At 44.8% G+C, this 19,044-nt stretch overlaps 1 protein-coding gene across 1 annotated transcript in view; it reads left to right on the top strand.

Moving 5' to 3' along the window:
• The window catches only part of LOC120055859 (glypican-1-like), a 121,865-nt gene that overhangs the window by 40,047 nt on the left and 62,774 nt on the right, over positions 1 to 19,044 (top strand). The window contains exon 3 of the mRNA XM_039003880.1: positions 16,172 to 16,330. Coding sequence (XP_038859808.1) covers positions 16,172 to 16,330 — 159 coding nt within the window. The remainder of the gene's footprint in view (positions 1 to 16,171; positions 16,331 to 19,044) is intronic.

Genomic DNA, 19,044 nt, shown 5'->3' on the forward strand with positions numbered 1-19,044 from the left:
AAAAACAGCAAATTAAAAACATTGACAGGTCAGGGAATCAGCCTCAAAATCCTTCATCAGTGATTTAAAAACACCAATCGGGACAAGTTCTTCCAGTTTAAAATTATTTTGTAAGGTGTTCCAAGACGATGGCGCAGAGTACATAAAAGACCTTTTACCAAATTCAGTTCGGACATTTGGAACAGTTAGCAGGATAAAGTCCAGTGAACGAAGAGAGTACCCACCACATTTCTGAACAATAAAAATGCCCAAATAAAAAGGTAGTAAACCCAAAATGGCTTTGTAAATAAAAGTATACCAGTGACTGAGCCTACGAGTGACTAGAGAAGGCCAGCCAACCCTGGTATACAAAGTGCAGTGGTGCGTAAGGGTTTTGCAGTTTAAAATAAATCTCAAAGTGCCATGGTAAAGAGTGTCAATTGATCTCAAACACTGAGCGGAAGCATTCATATATAAAATATCCCCATAGTCTAGTAAAGGCATAAATGTAGCTGATACTAGCCTCCTTCTGAATCGTGAGTATCGCAATACATATCGTATTTACACCTAAGTATCGTGAAGTAGAGGCTCCTCAGAGGAGGAAGGGGAGGACCATCCTCCTCAGTGAATTTCATAAGAATAAAATGTGAAACATTAAAAAAGTTATCCTTTTCAGATAAAACTATGCTATATTCACGTCACCAAAGCATTTATTAAAATACACTGTTTTTCAATGAAGGTCTACAATAGCCTCAACAGCACTCTGTAGGGTAGCACCATGATGTAGCCGGAAGACAGCTAGCTTCCGTCCTCCTCTGGATACATTGACTTCAATACAAAACCTAGGAGGCTCATGGTTCTCACCCTCTTCCATAGACTTACACAGTATTATGACAACTTCTGGAGGACGTCCTCCAACCTATCAGAAATCGTGCAGCGTGAACTGACATGTTGTTCACCAGAGAATGAATCTAGTACTGAAAGCATAAGCTACAGCTAGCTAGCACTGCACTGCATAAAATGTGGTTAGTAGTTGACTCAAAGAAAGAGAAAGACAATAGCTTAACATTTCTGAACAAATTCATATCTTCAAAAAGGAGGAGAGAAAGAGAGAGAGCTAGCTATATTTTGTTGTATTTTTTAGCTTTCACTTTCACTTAGCTAGCAAATGCAGCTACATAGTTTAGCCTACTCAAACACCCGGCTCAAATAGAGAGGGATGCTATGTTAGCTACCTGGCTGTGGCTATCCAACACTGGAACTCTTCCAAGTCAAGGTAAGCTTTTGGTTTTATTCATTTATTGCCACCGGGGCCCGACGGTGTAACTGCTTGCTGTACACTGTACTGCATGATTGTAGCGGGTTTACTAACGCGTTAGTCCTAGTAACTATGTTGACTATGACGTTAGCTAATATGGTGACAACGATGTAGCCTGTGTGTGCTGTTAGCAGTTATGGTATGAAGGTTTGGCTTGGAAAGCTTTTTCCCCTGGTCACAGACAGCTGGTGTGTTGCATACTGAAGTCCACAAGTGAAGGGAAATGGTGAGAGGAGCAGAGCGCGTAGATGTGAGAAGGAATTATACAACGAGCAAAGTGATCATGCTGTTGTATGTGGCTGCTTGAAAGTGAACTGTGTTTGCGGGGGATCAGGGCTGTATTCATTCTGCCAATTCTGTTGAAAAACGTTTCTTAAACGGAAGGAAACGGTACGAAATGGGGATAAACATATCTGAATTTGTCTAATAGAAACTCTCGTCTGCAACTGTTCGGACTAATGATTACACCGTAGATCAGCTAGATGAAGGCAAGAGTGTCCAATGCGTTATTGAATGTGTCAATGTCTGGCACCTTGATTACTCCAATTTGTCTGGCAACCTGTTCATCTACGTTCTAAATTTGTATTTGTAGGCTAGGTTGAAGCAACCTCATGATGGGTATAGGACAAATTCGAGTATCATGTAGTAGCCTAAACCTATCAATGTTACATTGACCAGGGTGAATGGAATATGAATGACAGTCATCCAATATGCTGTAATAGAAATAAGGCCATGCTCATAAAAAAAGACATAATCCTCCCTCATCTTAAACTGCACCAACCGCCACTGGTGTCGTGGTTATATCGTATCATGAGGTTCCTGGTAATTCCCAGCCCTACTGTCTATTCCTCTTCTCATCTTTCTCTCCCCTACTCTCTCACACTATTTTTGTCTCTCTCTCTCTGTCACTCACTCACTCTCTTTAGGTAAGGATAACCATCTACCCTTTCAGCAGAGGCCAGCTCTCTTTCTTTCATACTTTCTCCTTTCCCTCTTTCTCCCTCCGCTACCGCTCTCTCTCCTCTCTCCATCTCTTTCTCCCAGTAGAGAAAGTACAGAGGTAGATAACCATCTACCCTTTCAGCAGAAGCCATCTCTCAGTAATGAGTGTTTGCAGCATGGTAGTGATAGTGGAGAATACCACCTTTGTCCTCTCCACTGTGGTGCGTTCTAACAGCTCAGGAAAGGGGAGGTTATTTTCTGATTAATATTTGGGCAGCAGCGAGATAAGTTTGTCTAATTTTAATGTGTTGGTTGGATGAGAGGGCGTGCTGTATTAACAAGGCTGATTGGTCTATAGTTGAGCCTCTCATGTAATCATTTTACAGGTCATTTTCAGAGGACAGGCTAGCATTGTTAGCATGGTTGCGCAGGTTTTGTCAGGTAGGCAGTAATGAATTAGCCTCATGGCTAACGCCTTATTCACCAGATGCCATTGGAATCTCAGTTATGTTTCATAAGCTAAAATAAAATGCACAGAAAGCTTATTTCTCTCAACATTTGTGCACACATTTGTTTACATCCATGTTAGTGAGCATTTCTCCTTTGCTAATATAATCCATCCACTTGACAGGTGTGGGATATGAAGAAGCTGATTAAACAGCATGATCATTACCCAGGTGCACCTTGTGCTGGGGACAATAAAAGGCCACTCTAAAATGTGCAGTTGTGTCACATAACACAATGCCACATATGTCTCAAGTTGAGGGCATGTGCAATTAGCATGCTGACTGCAGGAATGTCCACCAGAGTTGTTGCCGGAGAATTGAATGTTCATTTCTCTACCATAAGCCTCCTCCAACGTTCTATTTGAGAAATTGGCAGTACGTCCAACAGGCCTCAAAACCACAGACCATGTGTAACCAAGGCAGTCCAGGACCTCCACACCTGGCTTCTTCACCTGTGGGATCCTCTGAGACCAGCTACCCAGACAGGGGATTAAACTGAGTATTTCTGTCTGTAATAAAGCCCTTTTGTGGGGAACATTTTTGGGTGGACCCGCTCCCAGTGGGTGAGCCTATGCCATCCCAGGCCCACCCATGCTGAGCCCCTGTCCAGTCATGTGAAATCCATAGATTAGGGCCTAATTTATTTATTTCAATTGACCGATTTCCATATATGAACTGTAATTCAGTAAAATCGTTGAAATTGTTGCATGTTGCGTTTGTATTTTTGTTCAGTATAGTTACTTCATGCATACATAGCCAGGAGTTTTTCCTGATCACACACGGTCAGGAAGAACTCCTGGCCATAGTCAAACAAACATAGTGGCACACAAATGCCTCTGTTAGCTCGCTAGGAAGCATCTGACATTTTTTACCAGTGAGATCTATTCATATGTATTTCTATAGGGAGCAGGATCTGAGTCAGAAAGACAACCAGACACTTTGGCACAGCAAGCACGTCCTAGCATTTACTCTGCCGGGGGAAGGCAGCCACCTGGCTGTCAAAGTGCTAGATCAGACAGCTTGACAGGTACAATGAGTAAGGGGGAGGGAGAAAGAGAACGAGGGGGGTTAAGAGAACGCAAAGCAAAAGAAACCCACAACAAAGGTACAGACCGAGATAATTCTATGTTTGGGAAAGATTGACATGAAACAAGCTGGAATAAAGGGACATACTGTATAGGGATACAGAAAGAGAAAGAAGAGAAAGAGAGGAAGGTTTGGAGACACAAATGCAAAAGAACGAGAAACAAAGTTAGCAGAAAGAGCGTGTCACAAGGGAATGAAAGGAATTGTGAACAGAGGAGAACGAGGGAAATGAACGAGAGAGCGAGGGAAGAGCGGGCGAGGGAAGAGAGAGCGAGGGAAGAGCGGGCGGGGAAGAGCTGTGTTGTCATCCAGGTTCAGAATGAGTGCAGATTTGACAGAAGCATTTGGTTTTTTTTCATCCTATGTTTTCATCCTTTCTCCGAAGAGAGCTCTGTGAAAAGCGTCTCTCAGTACGCCGTTGAAAGGGCGGATTAGCGAGAGACTATGCCAAAGAAGAATGCAAACATTCTTCTGCACACCTTGTGCATTTACCTTGTCATGGTGTCTCAATAAAGTTGGATTCGTGTGGGCCGCAGGCCAATCTTTTGAACTCTATAGACTCGACAGAGATTTTCTATGGTTTGTTTTGAACACGGCTTTCTTTAGCCTCAGCCTGCTTTTCCCTATCTCCAAGTTGATGGAGAGGTCTTTGGCCCATGATCCTCGTGTGTGTGTGTGTGTGTGTGTGTGTGTGTGTGTGTGTGTGTGTGTGTGTAGACATGTTTAACTATACTTGTGGGGACCAGAAGTCCCCACAAGAATAGTAAACAAACACATTTGACCGACTGGGGACATTTTGTCAGTCCCCACAAGGAAAAGCTATTTCAAGGGGGTTTAGGGTTAAGTTTAGAATTAGTGTTAGGTTTTGGGGTTACGGTTAGGATTACGTTTCGGGTTAGGTTTCAGTTTACGGGTTAGGGAAAATAGGATTTTGAATGGGAATCAATTGTGCGTGTCCACAAGTTTAGTTAAACAAGTGTGTGTGTGTGGCGTTAAGACCATTCCAGGTTGTGTGTGTGTGTGCGTGCCTACGTGTGTGTGTGTGCGTGCCTGCGTAGGTGTGTGTGATTGCTGTGGAGTAATTTGGTGTTCCCTCCAACACTACTGTATTCAGGCGTATGCAGGCTGCAGGCCTTAACAAATGGTTGAGTGGTCAGGACTCGGGGGGATTTTCCCTGTGGAATGTGCAGGTCTTTTCTTCCAGGCAGAGCACACGGGTCTGGCTCTGACAGGTCAAAAGACAGATTAACCACCCCAGTTTGAGCTGGTGCTGCTGGGCTGGCTTGCTGCTGCTTCCAGGGAGGTGGTTGGAGCTTGTTTTCACTCAAATATAATTACAACACCATAAAAACTTTTGGGAGGAGGACTTATGGTCACTGAAGAGATTTCCGAGCAAACAACTGCAACGTATGTGCAGACTTGAGCTATGTAGGCCTAAACCTCATACTAAAAATAAGGAATACGAGCTTACCAAAACAACAGTGACCGTAATGTACGATTCACATTGGTGTTCCCATATCAGAGAAAGGAATTGCAATGTTGAGAGCAATATCAATGGACTTTCCCATATGATGATGTCACTCTATGCCTTACATGATCACACTACGCCAGGGTCTCCAACCCTGTTCCTGGAGAGAAGCCCTCCAACCCCAGTTGGAACTAACCTGGTTCAGCTCATCAACCAGCTAATTATTACAATCAGGTGTGCTAGATTAGGGTTGGAGTGAAAACCTACAGGATGGTAGCTCTCCAGGAACAAGGTTGGAGAGCCCTGCACCAAACGATCTAAACAACAGAGACCCAACCCAACCCTATCCCATCCAATCCCCCTACTGCTACCAAAGGTCAAATGACTCATCTTCCCAATTTTGCCTGGTATTTGCTCTGTGACCGTGGGGGAAGCTGGGAGTTGCGGTCTCTGATACATGATTTTGAATTACTGGTCAAGCTCAACGCTGCTCTGCAATGAACAGGAAATGTTGTGGCCTACATTGATCAATGGGCAGTGGTGGTGGCCTAGTAATCAGAAGTAGCTGCTGTACTCTGATGTTGTGTGCTGTTTTGGGGTTTGTGTCATTGTGGATTGGATGGAAAATATGGTGGTCTACATTCTAAATGATCACTCTCTTTTTCTGTCTTTCTTTCTCTCTCTGTTCACCTCTCACTCTGTCTTTATCCCTTTATTCTGTATCTTTCTATCTCTCATCTCTGTCCCCCTCTCTCCCTACCTCTCTTTTTACTCTGCCTCTCTGTCTGTCTCTCTGTCTGTCTCTCTGTCTGTCTCTCTGTCTGTCTCGGTCTCAATCAGTGTGACCAATAGAAGCCTGGAGAACTAGCCTGTCCTGACCCGTTTAGAAATGAGACCACCCAGCCTGCTCCTCATATGCGACACACTCACAACATTCTAGCAACATTATTGTCAGTGTGAAACATGATTTCCCGTGTCAGTGAGTCTCTCTCAACCAGAGAACGCTGCATGGGACGCTGCATGTTAGGATTCATCCTCTAGGACTGCTATGTAGAGGAAGCCACAGTACAACTGTACACAGACGGGTTGAAGACCTTGTCCGTCAAAGCGGTATGTAAAACACACGTTGGTAGTACCAAGACCGTTAGAGCGACTCATTTATTCATGCTTCATTGTTTTCCCTGTTTAGGAATTGATTTAGGTGTGTTGTATTCTGAACAGAGCTGCAGACTACAAAACACTGACAGCACTGCTACTTACAATATATTGACCCAACTCAAACCAAAGCATGAATTTCAATTTCCAGGTCTCCTTTGGGAAAGAGGCCTGATTGACAATTGGACTTCCTGGTGTGGTTAAATAAAAGTTCAATATATATCCGGTATATACACTGAACAAAAAAATATATGCAACATGTTAAGTGTTGGCCCCATGTTTCACGAGCTGAAATAAGATTCCAGAAAATGTCCATACAGACTAAACGCTTATTTCTCTCAACTTTTTGTCTGAGACCAGCCATCCGGACAGCTGATGAAACTGAGGAGTATTTCTGTCTGGCTCCCCAGTGGGTGGGCCTATGCCCTCCCAGGCACACCCATGGCTGTGCCCCTGCCCAGTCATGTGAAATCCAGGGCCTAATAAATGTATTTCAATTGATTGATTTCCTCATATAAACTGTGGATTCGCTATTTCAGCCACACCCGTTGCTGACAGGTGTATAAAATCGAGCCCACAGCCATGCAATCTCCATAGACAAACATTCACAGTAGAATGGCCTTACAGAAGAGCTCAGTGACTTTCAACGTGGCACCATCATAGGATGACATCTTTCCAACACGTCACTTTATACAATTTCTGCCCAGCTAGAGCTGCCCCAGTCGAATGTAAGTGCTTTTATTGTGAAGTGGAAACATCTAGGAGCAACAACAACTCAGCCGTGAAGTGGTAGGCCACACAAGCTCACAGAATTGGATCGCCGAGTGCTGAAGCACGTAAAAATCATCTGTCCTCGGTTGCAACACTCACTACCGAGTTCCAAACAGCCTCTGGAAGCAACGTCAGCACAATAACTGTTCGTTGGGACCTTCATGAAATGGGTTTCCATGGCAGAGCAGCTGCACACAACCTTAAGATCACCATGCACAATGCCAAGCGTCGGCTGGAGTGGTGTAAAGCTCGCCGCCATTGGACTCTGGAGCAGTGGAAACGCGTTATCTGGAGTGATGAATCACGCTTCACCATTTGGCAGTCCGACAAACAAATCTGGGTTTGGCAGATGCCAGGAGAACGCTACCTGCCCCAGGTTCGTGCTAGGCCCCTTCGTTCCAGTGAAGGGAAATCTTAACACTACAGCACAATGACATTCTAGACGATTCTCTGCTTCCAACTTTGTGGCAACACTTTGGGGAAGGTCCTTTCCTGTTTCAGCATGACAACGCCCCGGGCACATAGCGAGGTCCATACAGAAATGGTTTGTCGAGATCGGTGTGGAAGAACTCGTCTGGCCTGCACAGAGCCCTGACCTCAACCCCATCAAACACCATTGGGGTGAATTGGAACGCCGACTGAGAGTGCCCGACCTCAATAATGCTCGTGGCTGAATGGAAGCAAGTCCCTGCAGCAATGTTCCAACATCTAGTGGAAAGCCTTCCCAGAAGAGTGGAGGCTGTTATAGTAGCGAAGGGGGGGACCAAATCAGGTCACCCTACCAAACTTCCCTGCTAAAACATACCGTAGGTCTGTCTGATGCCTTTTCGTTGTCACAGCCTAAATGCTAATCACAAACGAGGGGATTAATGCAAATGTGGATGAAATCGATTTTCGTACAAGCTGTCAAGAGGCTACATTCTGAAATAGGGACAGGAGTAACAGCAACCTCATTTTGTTGACAACATTGTACATAAAACAATGCTACCGCGGTGCTCTTTTTACAGTTTTATAAACTCAGCAGAGAACGTTCTCCCTCCTCATTCAGCTCCACTCTTATCTTGAGGGGCGTTTCTTTAAAATGCGCATCCAATCCCCTTTATCCCTTACATAACTAGACCATTCATCTGCTTCAATGAGCTGCGTTTCACAATGCTGTGGCAAGAAAGGACAATTATAGTGGGTCTGCTCGTAATGTTAAATTGCAGGCGCAGATGCTTCTATTTTAAAACGGTTTGGAGCACAGTTGAAAAGGTAACGCACTGACTATACAAAGGATTAATTCGACAAATGAAACCAGTACTTTTCAATGCGTGAGATATAAGAGGTGTGGCGTGTAGGCGTGAGAAGATGGCCAAATACTTGTGTCTCACCACCAATGCGTGATAGTTGGCAGCTCTGTGAGTTTGCTGCCAGCCCAAACTATTGGATTGCTTCTATGACAGACTGTCCCCAGTCATGTGACAGGGGTGTTCAGTATGAAGCGTGTCAACCTGTGAGTCATGCTGTCTAAAGACCAGAGAACCAGTCACGCCATTCAACAGGAAGAAAACAGAAATTAGGTCATCACAGGCGGTTGTTGTCTTGCTTGTTAAATGACCCAAGACAGACCGAAACTGTTACTAGTCACACACACACACACAGATAACACAGACACACACACTTGCACAGTCATGTCTATGACCCAGAGGTTTGTTTATGAAGGGGCTAACTAGTACAGGATGGTGATTCGTCTGTTTTGGTGATGTTGTAGAGACCTAGGAAGCTGTGTTGCCACCGTGTCTTCTTGGTTCACCAACAATACGACAACACACTAGGGGACCTCATTGATGTTTTCATGCTGCTGTGCGTTGTGCCTGGTTCCTGTTGTGTTTAGACACTAGACATACGTACCGCATGGCAATTTGTGAGTCATGCTGTCTGACCCAGACCAGGGCTGTACGTTTAGACAGAACACCCAAACACATGTGTGTCAAACACTTTAGAAGCCCGAGGAGCCCATTGACTGCGCACATGCTGTACACACACACATCTGTAACAGTGTTGCCTGCGCGGTGATGTTCACAGTCCCAGCTCATACACTCATTGGTTATTCATCGGGTGACATTACCACTGGGACGTGTGTGTGTCTGTCACATGCCTGTCATGGAAGGCAGCCATGCATGTTTCTGCAGGCTACAGCAACTTAATTACAAAACCTGTTGTAATCCATCATATTCCTGATCATTCTGCCTCCTGTGTTTGAGCCAGTGTGTGTGCGTGTGCGTGTGTGCGTGAGTGAGCAAGTGAAGCGTATTGTGAGTGTGTGTCTATCTGGGTCTCAAGTTGTTGGTGGGTACCTAACAGCAACACTTGAGGAGCCTGTGCGAGTCTCAGCCCCGCAGACTGCGGACGGACATAAAACGAAGGCGAAGCAGCTATCGAGGTACTGCTCCTTGTCAGCAGTCATGGACAGCCTTGCTGTCCGGAGAACAAAGTGCTATCTCTTTCCCCAGGTGTCCAGATATCCCTTTCCAGAAATATTTGAATCATTATTGTATGATTTGTGGATTCAAATGAAGTATGTAAAATGTGTATGTTCCGGTACGTGGTGTGTGGGGGTGTCAGGTGGCCTGTGAGAAGGTGGATTGGTTTAGGAAGTACATAGCCCAGAGGTCAGCCAGCCCCCAGTAGTCATGTGTTAGGACCTGCTGCTATTGCTGCTGGAGGGAGGAAGCTATTTCTGTTGCCAACCTCTAGATCACATTACAATACCAACCTGGTGATCAGACACATGCACCAAGGGGATATTATTGCCTGGGTGGGCTGAAGACGTGTGTGGGTGTGTGTTTGTGTGTGTGTGAGAGAGAGAAACAGAGAAAAATAGAGTCCACTACACTAACCTCTCCACACTATATCCCAGTGATTTCCAAATGCCAATTCCGAACCCAGTTATGAGTGACAGCCAGTCTATCTTGGGCCGCGGCTAAGGTCTAGGGACTGAGTTGTGGTTAAAATCATTTTTTATTTCTATTACGTAGGTCACAAGTCGCAGGATTATTGGACAGTCTTTAGGTAAATCCCAGGATTATTGGACAGTCTAGGTAAATCCCAGGATTATTGGACAGTCTTTAGGTAAATCCCAGGATTATTGGACTCCCCTATTTGACCTAGATAGTTTGTGTATGCATTGATATGTAGGCTACGTGTGCCTTTTTAAAAATGTATGTAGTTCTGTCCCTGAGCTGTTCTTGTCTAATGATGTTCTGTATTATGTGTCATATTTTGTGTGGACACCAGGAAGAGTAGCGGCTGCTTTTGCAACAGCTAATGGGGATCCTAATAAAATACTAAATACCAATCGTCCTTCAACAAAGACAAAGGATTTTTCGGTAATCAGCGTCTGAGACAGTCCGTTTCAACAGGTCGTTTTTTTGTAAATCTCTGAGTAATTTGTCACAACGGGGCATCAGAGATAGGACACATTGAAGGACAGCTCTGACAAATTGCTCTTCCTGTAATTTGTAGATTCAAGCAAAAAGGCAGACTGCTTGTGAAGGCGAAAGACAACCATTTCTAAATGTAGGCTATAGCCAGTGTCACTCCTTCAACTTTGTGTAATTTGTTCAATATGGAAGTTCTATATTGACAAGTATTATTCAAATCGTTTTTAGACAGCCTACTTGACTGGCCGTCTTAGACGGTGGTCCTTTCAAACGGGTCATTATTTCATTGTGGATCTCCCTTGGGCACCGCCTCCCTCTCTTTTCTCTCTAACCCTCTCTCTTCCCTTCCTCTCTCTCTTTTTCCCCTGACTCTTGTGTTAACCTCTGTCACAGCAGCCCAGACCGATAATTGAAACAATCCGGCAATGAACCCCTTTGATTCTCTCTTTATTTCTCTCTTTTATTCCCCCCAACATCCTCCCATTCTTTAAAAGCCATTTCTATCTGTTTCTGGCCTGGGTTTATTGGAGTGTGCACAACATTATTTAGCTTCCGCCCCGATTGGTTTTTAATAGGTGTTTTCCTCCCTGGTGGCCTATGATAAGTTAATGGCCTGAGAATTGTTCCCTCTTTAGTGACTCTATGTGTGTGTGTGTGTGTGTGTGTGTGTGTGTGTGTGTGTGTGTGTGTGTGTGTGTGTGTGTGCGCAAGGAGGAAGTGAAGTGGCTTGGGGGGAACAAGGAAACTTAAGTGCTTCATAACATCCCTCCTCTCGCTCACGCCCCCTCTAACACCCTTTCTCAGGGGGCTAAGGGGTGAGGTGGGGAGACACAAGGACATGGGAGTCTGCTTTGCTGGGGTGTGTAGGAAGGGTCAGACCAGGTCAAGTTTGTGTGTCTGTGTGTGTGCATGTGTGTTTGTTGTCATTACTCTAAACATAAATAACGTGCATGGCTGGCACAACATCTTTGTGCTTATTGCCCCAACATTTGCTGTTAAATATTTAAGAAGAGAGGTCACTTTTATAGAGCCATTCCATATACCCATCCCTTAACCTCATTTTCCCTGTGCCTTCCGATAGGGTAATTCCACAGCATTCAAAAGAATATAACTTGTCCACAACCAATACCTCCCAAGCACTATACCTCCCAATGCCCTTTGAAAGCACTATCAATACCTCCCAATACCATCTTAAAAGTCGTGTGACTCTACGACAGTAAAGTATGGGTTCTTCAGTAAGAATACTGTTGTGATTGCCCTAGTGTCCTCTGGGAAGGAAATGGAGTGTGAGTGATGACTGGCGAGGAGGGGACAGAGAGTACCGTTAAGGAACGCTGCTTCTTCAATCTGCTCTACCGTCTGATTGAAAGTGATTTGGCTGGCTTGCCCACGCACAGGCACAGGCACGGACAAATGCACACGCACTCTCATACACACTCACACACTCTCATACACACTCACGCACTCTCATACACACTCACACACACTCATACACACTTTTGAGTGTGTATGAGTGTAATGCGGAGGTCTGTTCTGCTTCGAGACAAACCGACTGGAGAAACAACACTATTACGGATGAGCTGTGCAAGGCGGAGGTTTAGGAGGCTGTGTGTGTGTATGTGTGAGGGTGTGTGCCAACTCACTTAGTTCAGACGTCCTTCAGACAGCAGGCAGCAGGCAATAGACCAGGCAAACACACACCCACGCACAGACACCCAACCCCCTCCCCCCCACCACCACACACACCTTCATACACGAGTCAGAGGAATGAGTGTATGAGTCTGCTGTGGTCTTGATGTAATTGCGGTGACATGGTAAGATGAGGGCTGCTCAGTGTCACTCTACCTTCCATACTGAGGCAATCGCCTCACCAGTACCTCAAGAGGAAAATAACAGCTAATTCATACACTGACATAGGACTAAAGAGACACTCCAGGACTATATACACACACCGTGGCAACAACAACACATTCGCTCACATGGACACACAAGTCACACACGCACACACACACACACACACACACACACACACACACACACACACACACACACACACACACACACACACACACACACACACACACACACACACACACACACACACACACACAGTCTTGTTTAACTAACCTTGTTGGGACACACAATTGATTCTCATTCAAAATCCTATAACCCTAACCCAAATTCTAACCCTGACACTAATTCTAACCTTTACTGTAAACCCCCTAGAAATAGCCTTTTTTCCCGGTTGGTCAAATTTTGTTTTGTTTACACTCACGGAGCAGCACACACAGTCATAAATGTAGAAACACCCACACACACATATCGATTAATGGCAGGCTACAGCTAAATAAGGGCAAAATGCTTGGCTTTAACAGTTGAGGTCCTGCACAGCAGATCAATATCTTTGATCAGTGAAACTGTTGGGCTATCATTCTGATATTCCCCTCTGTGGGCCAAACATACCCTTCTATAGATGCCAGCCTGGTCACTAGAAATAGACGGCGATTTCAGACGTCTGAAAAGGCCCTGAGAACGTTGATATATTGTATACCTTCCTCAGTGCTCACAACAACAACAAAAAAAACATTGCCCAGCACTGGTGATGCTCGGAGCCAGAGCACTCTGTTTAGGCCACCGTGCCACCACAGTTCACAATGCTCTAACAAGGCGCGGGAATACTCGATGATAGTTGATTGGAAAACAGCGTATTGTTTTTAAATGATTTCCTTTTAGGCCTTTCCCAAACCATAGCCCGAACCTTAACCCCTCGGGAATGAATACCTGAACTTAACCCTTTGAGTTGTTTCAGATTAAACCCTGTCAACCACGCAGAATGAATGCGCCAAAAATAGACGTTTGTCCGTAATACGTGGAATTTCAAAGGGGAACTATGAGATCTGGTATCAGCATGTGCATGCTAAATGGACACTATTGGACACCTGAAAGAAAATCACTATGACTAGCACTTAGTGTGTGTTTTCTACGTCATATTCACGGAGTAACGTCGTGTAATAGACTATCATTGATCAGTGTGCAGCCAGGTGTTACTCAATCGACAGGCATTCTCTGCGTGTCGGTCCCGGTGTGAGTGTGTGTGTGTGTAGAGCTTTCTGTATACACTATGAGTCACAGAATAAAAGATTTCCAGTCATTTAAGAGTTGTTGGTTAGTCAAACCTCTCTCTACTTTAGCGAGAGAGAGAGCAACATGATGTGAATACAAAATGGTTTTCTTTGTTAGATACAGCCCACACTCTCTGTCTCACCTTGGCAGGACTAGAGCAGTGATCAGAGAGAGAGAGAGAGAGGTTTGTGTGCCAGAGGCTTAATACAGCCTCTTAAGAAAGGGAATGTAATTAAACAGTGAAAGGATGTTGACATGCTCCATCTGACAGTATGCATAGCGTGTGGGTAGATGTGAACACGTTCGGAATGTGATAAAGAATCTATTCAGTTGAACCTCTTAAATATTGTATCTATTTTTGATTGGCTGATAACTGTTCCCAATCTCCACACTGTGTGAGGCCTATGTGTGAATGTTTGCAGAAGGTTTATTGCCTGGGGCCAAATAACAGCAACGTGTATAATACGTCATATACAGTTGAAGTCGGAAGTTTACATACACCTTAGCCAAATACATTTAAACTCAGTTTTTCACAATTCCTGACATTTAATCCAAGTAAAAATTCCCTGTCTTAGGTCAGTTAGGATCACCACTTTATTTCAAGAATGTGAAATGTCATTCCCAGTGGATCAGAAGTTTACATACACTCAATTAGTATTTGATAGCATTGCCTTTAAATTGTTTAACTTAGCCATTTTGCCACAACTTTGGAAATATGCTTGGGGTCATTTGCAACCAAGCTTTAACTTCCTGACTGATGTCTTGAGATGTTGCTTCAATATATCCACATAATTTTCCTTTCCTGTGATGCCATCTATTTTATGAAGTGCACCAGTCCCTCCTGCAGCAAAGCACCCCCACAACATGATGCTGCCACCCACATGCTTCACAGTTGGGATGGTGTTCTTCGGCTTGCAAGCCTCCCCCTTTTTCCTCCAAACATAACGATGGTCATTTTGGCCAAACAGTTCTATTTTTGTTTCATCAGACCAGAGTACATTTCTCCAAAAAGTACCATCTTTGTCCCCATGTGCAGTTGCAAACCGTAGTCTGGCTTTTTTATGGCGGTTTTGGAGCAGTGGCTTCTGCCTTGCTGAGCGGCCTTTCAGGTTATGTCGATATAGGACTCGTTTTACTGTGGATATAGATACTTTTGTATCTGTTTCCTCCAGCATCTTCACAAGGTTCTTTGCTGTTGTTCTGGGACTGATTTGCACTTTTCACACCAAAGTACGTTCATCTCTAGGAGACAGAATGCGTCTCCTTCCTGAGCAGTATGACAGCTGCGTGGTCCCATGGTGTTTATACTTGCGTACTATTGTTTGTACAGATGAACGTGGTACCTTCAGGCGTTTGGAAATTGCTCCCAAGGATGAACCAGACTTGTGGAGGTCAACAATTTTCTTTCTTTGGTCTTGGCTCATTTCTTTTGATTTTCCCGTGATGTCAAGCAAAGAGGCACTGAGTTTGAAGGTAGGCCTTGAAATACATCCACAGGTACACTTCCAATTGACTCAAATGATGTCAATTAGCCTGGCAGAAGCTTCTAAAGCCATGACCTAATTGTCTGGAATTTTCCAAGCTGTTTAAAGGTACAGTCAACTTAGTGTATGTAAACTTCTGACCCACTGGAATTGTGATACAGTGAGTTATAAGTGAAATAATCTGTCTGTAAACAATTGTTGGAAAAATTACTTGTGTCATGCACAAAGTAGATGTCCTAACCGACTTGCCAAAACTATAGTTTGTTAACAAGACATTTTTGGAATGGTTGAAAAACGAGTTTTAATGACTCTAACCTAAGTGTATGTAAACTTCCGACTTCAACTGTACGTCCATACCTTTTTCATGTAAAGAACAATGTATTAATTTCAAGGTTGTAGTTGAAGCTTTTCTTGCCCGTATATCCCCGTTGACATGAGTTCCTGACCCTATCCCATCCATCCATCTCACTCCGACGCTTCCAGAGATGAAGCATCTCAGAGTAGCATTTCGCCTTTTAGATCACAATGAATAATAATGACAGGTCCTAGATCAGCACTTTTACTCTGAGACACTTTGCGGCTACGGGCCCTGATCTTGGTGTTCGGTATGCCGTTCCTGCTTCATCGCTCGACGAGCCCTCGTCTAGGGCTAGTGAATAGTAAACAAGGGCTCGTCAATAGCGTATGTATCGCAGTGCAACTTGCTGTCGCTTCATTAAGGCTCTTGCCGTGCTGTATGTAGATATAACGGAAATGTTTTGTGTTGATCTGTGGACGGTACCAGATAATCAATCAGTCAATGACACTGACAAGACTAAGCAACTACAGTGTGGCCAAACCGTACCTGTCAAACCTGTGATGCTAAGTGACCTATAGTGTTAATCGACTCTCTACTCTCTCTCTCCCTCCACTAGGAGAGCACCTGAGGATCTGTCCCCAGGGCTACACGTGTTGCACCAGTGTCATGGAGGACAGCCTATCCAACCTGAGTCGCACCGAGATGCAGGGCCTGATCAGAGACGCTGGACGAGCCCTGCAAGCCTCCCTCAACGGACAGTACAAGGCCTTCGACGGTGAGTGAGGGAGATTGATCAAGGTAGGGGGAGGGGGGCAGGGAGACAGAAGGAGGGAAAGAGACAGATGGAGGGACTGGTCAAGCATCCCTTATTGGCTTTACAAGCCCTTTGACGCTGAGTAGGAGAAAGGGAGGGAAGAACAGACAGAGAAACCCTGTGTCTCTTTCCTTCCACATCTCTGCTATCTCAACCATCTCTGTTCTCGTTAATTAGTTTCTCCATCGGTCTGATTGGCTCTATCACTGTGTGTTGGTTAACCAAGAAGATGTCGGAAGGTGTGTGTGTGTGTGTGTGTGTGTGTGTGTGTGTGTGTGTGTGTGTGTGTGTGTGTGTGTGTGTGTATGACAGTGAGAGAGGGGGTGTTTGACTGCATGTATATGTTTGTATGTGTTTGCCTGTATGTGTGTCAGACTGAGTGTGTGTGATTGCTTTGCATTCATGTGCTTGTATGTCGCGGTATGTGTCTGTATATAAATACAACCAGCTGGTTGTCAGTACATCACTGTGAGCTATTTACTGTGGAACCAGTCAATTTATTTCAGGGGAAGTGTTTTTCCTAGCGCACTCTTTGAGTAATGCTGGTACGTGTTGTTCTTGGTCCTCAAGTCCAGACAGGACAGCTGGGCTGTCTCCCCCTCCACTCCCTCCATCCCTCCGTTCTAACCCGCTCTCCATACACAACACACTTGACAAATCATCCCTTGCTTTTCCTCTCCTCCGCCTACTCAAGTCACTCTCAACTGTCACTCTACTATCAAGCCACATAGGATTTCTATTAATCGCCTTGTGTCCTATGGAGGGAAATCCCCCCCCCCCCCCCCCCCCCCACACACACACACACACACACGCACACTTGCTCCAGAGTATTCCTGTGTGTGAGAAGATAATATTGCTTTAATCCTCCCTGATTGATGAGGAATCTCACACACACTCATGGTCCTGCGACATAACTGACTGATCAATGCAGTGTAAAGAGTTGAACAGTTGTGTATTTCTTTTTAGTGAGGGTGGAAGTCAAGCTGTTCTGTGATTCAGGGGTTCGACTGAACCCAGATTAAAGTGATTAGAACGTACAGTGGTTGGGACATTGATGATGTGATCATTTACGGTTAATGTTACAGTACAATCTGTTCCAGTTGACAGGAAGTGACTAGCATCTGCCTCTGCTCTACTCGTTCCTCTGGTTGATTGATCTGTCCTATGGATCTGTTTGTCAGCCTGACCTTTCTGGGCCCATCCTGATTAGTGGCTGAGTGACATCTGTGTACAGGGCATTCTCTCTCTTTCTATCTCTCTCTCTCTCTCTCTCTCTCTCTCTCTCTCTCTCTCTCTCTCTCTCTCTCTCTCTCTCTCTCTCTCTCTTTCTCTCTTTCTAGCTCTCTCTTCATCCTCTCTGTACCCAGGGTGTTATAGCAATGCCAGAGCAGCATCCGTCTCATTTCATGGACAACCTGTCCAAAACATACAAATACACACACACCAACATGGCCCGTCCAAGACACACAAACACCCAGCATGCAGGAAACAACTCTTCCACAATCACACAGCCCTGAAACTACACAAAGCACACAGAAATTCTCCGTCAAGCATCACTCACTCAGCTACGTAAACACACTAACGAAGTGCTTCAAACACACAAACACACACACGCATACACACACACACACACACACACACACACACACACACACACACACACACACACACACACACACACACACACACACACACGCGTACAGTCGTGGCCAATAGTTTTGAGAATGACACAAATATTAATTTCCATAAAGTTTGCTGCTTCAGTATCTTTAGATATTTTTGTCAGATGTTACAATGGAATACTGAAGTATAATTACAAGCATTTCATAAGTGTCATAAGCTTTTATTGACAATTACATGAAGTTGATGCAAAGAGTCAATATTTGCAGTGTTGACCCTTCTTTTTCAAGACTTCTGCAATCCGCCATGGCATGCTGTCAATTAACTTCTGGCCCACATCCTGACTGATAGCAGCCCATTCTTGCATAATCAATGCTTGGAGTTTGTCAGAATTTGTGGGGTTTTGTTTGTCCACCCACCTCTTGAGGATTGACCACAAGTTCTCAATGGGATTAAGGTCTGGAGTGTTTCCTGGCCATGGACCCAAAATATCGATGTTTTGATCTCCGAGCCACTTAGTTATCACTTTTGCCTTATGGCAAGGTGCTCCATCATGCTGGAAAAGGCATTGTTTGTCACCAAACTGTTCCTGGATGGTTGGGAGAAGTTGCTCTCGGAGGATGTGTTGGTACCATTCTTTAATCATGGCTGTATTCTTAGGCCAAATTGTGAGTGAGACCACTCCCTTGGCTGAGAAGCAACCCCACACATGAATGGTCTCAGGATGCTTTACTGTTGGCATGACACAGGACTGATGGTAGCGCTCACCTTGTCTTCTCCGGACAACCTTTTTCCGGATGCCCCAAACAATCGGAAAGGGGATTCATCAGAGAAATTGACTTTACCCCAGTCCTCTGCAGTCCAATCCCTGTACCTTTTGCAGAATATCAGTCAGTCCCTGATGTTTTTCCTGGAGAGAAGTGGCTTCTTTGCTGCCCTTCTTGACACCAGGCCATCCTCCAAAAGTCTTCGCCTCACTGTGCGTGCAGATGCACTCACACCTGCCTGCTGCCATTCCTGAGCAAGCTCTGTATTTGTGGTGCCCCGATCCTGCA

Source organism: Salvelinus namaycush, chromosome 11 (assembly GCF_016432855.1).
Source record: "Salvelinus namaycush isolate Seneca chromosome 11, SaNama_1.0, whole genome shotgun sequence".
Classification (NCBI taxonomy): Eukaryota; Metazoa; Chordata; class Actinopteri; order Salmoniformes; family Salmonidae; genus Salvelinus; species Salvelinus namaycush.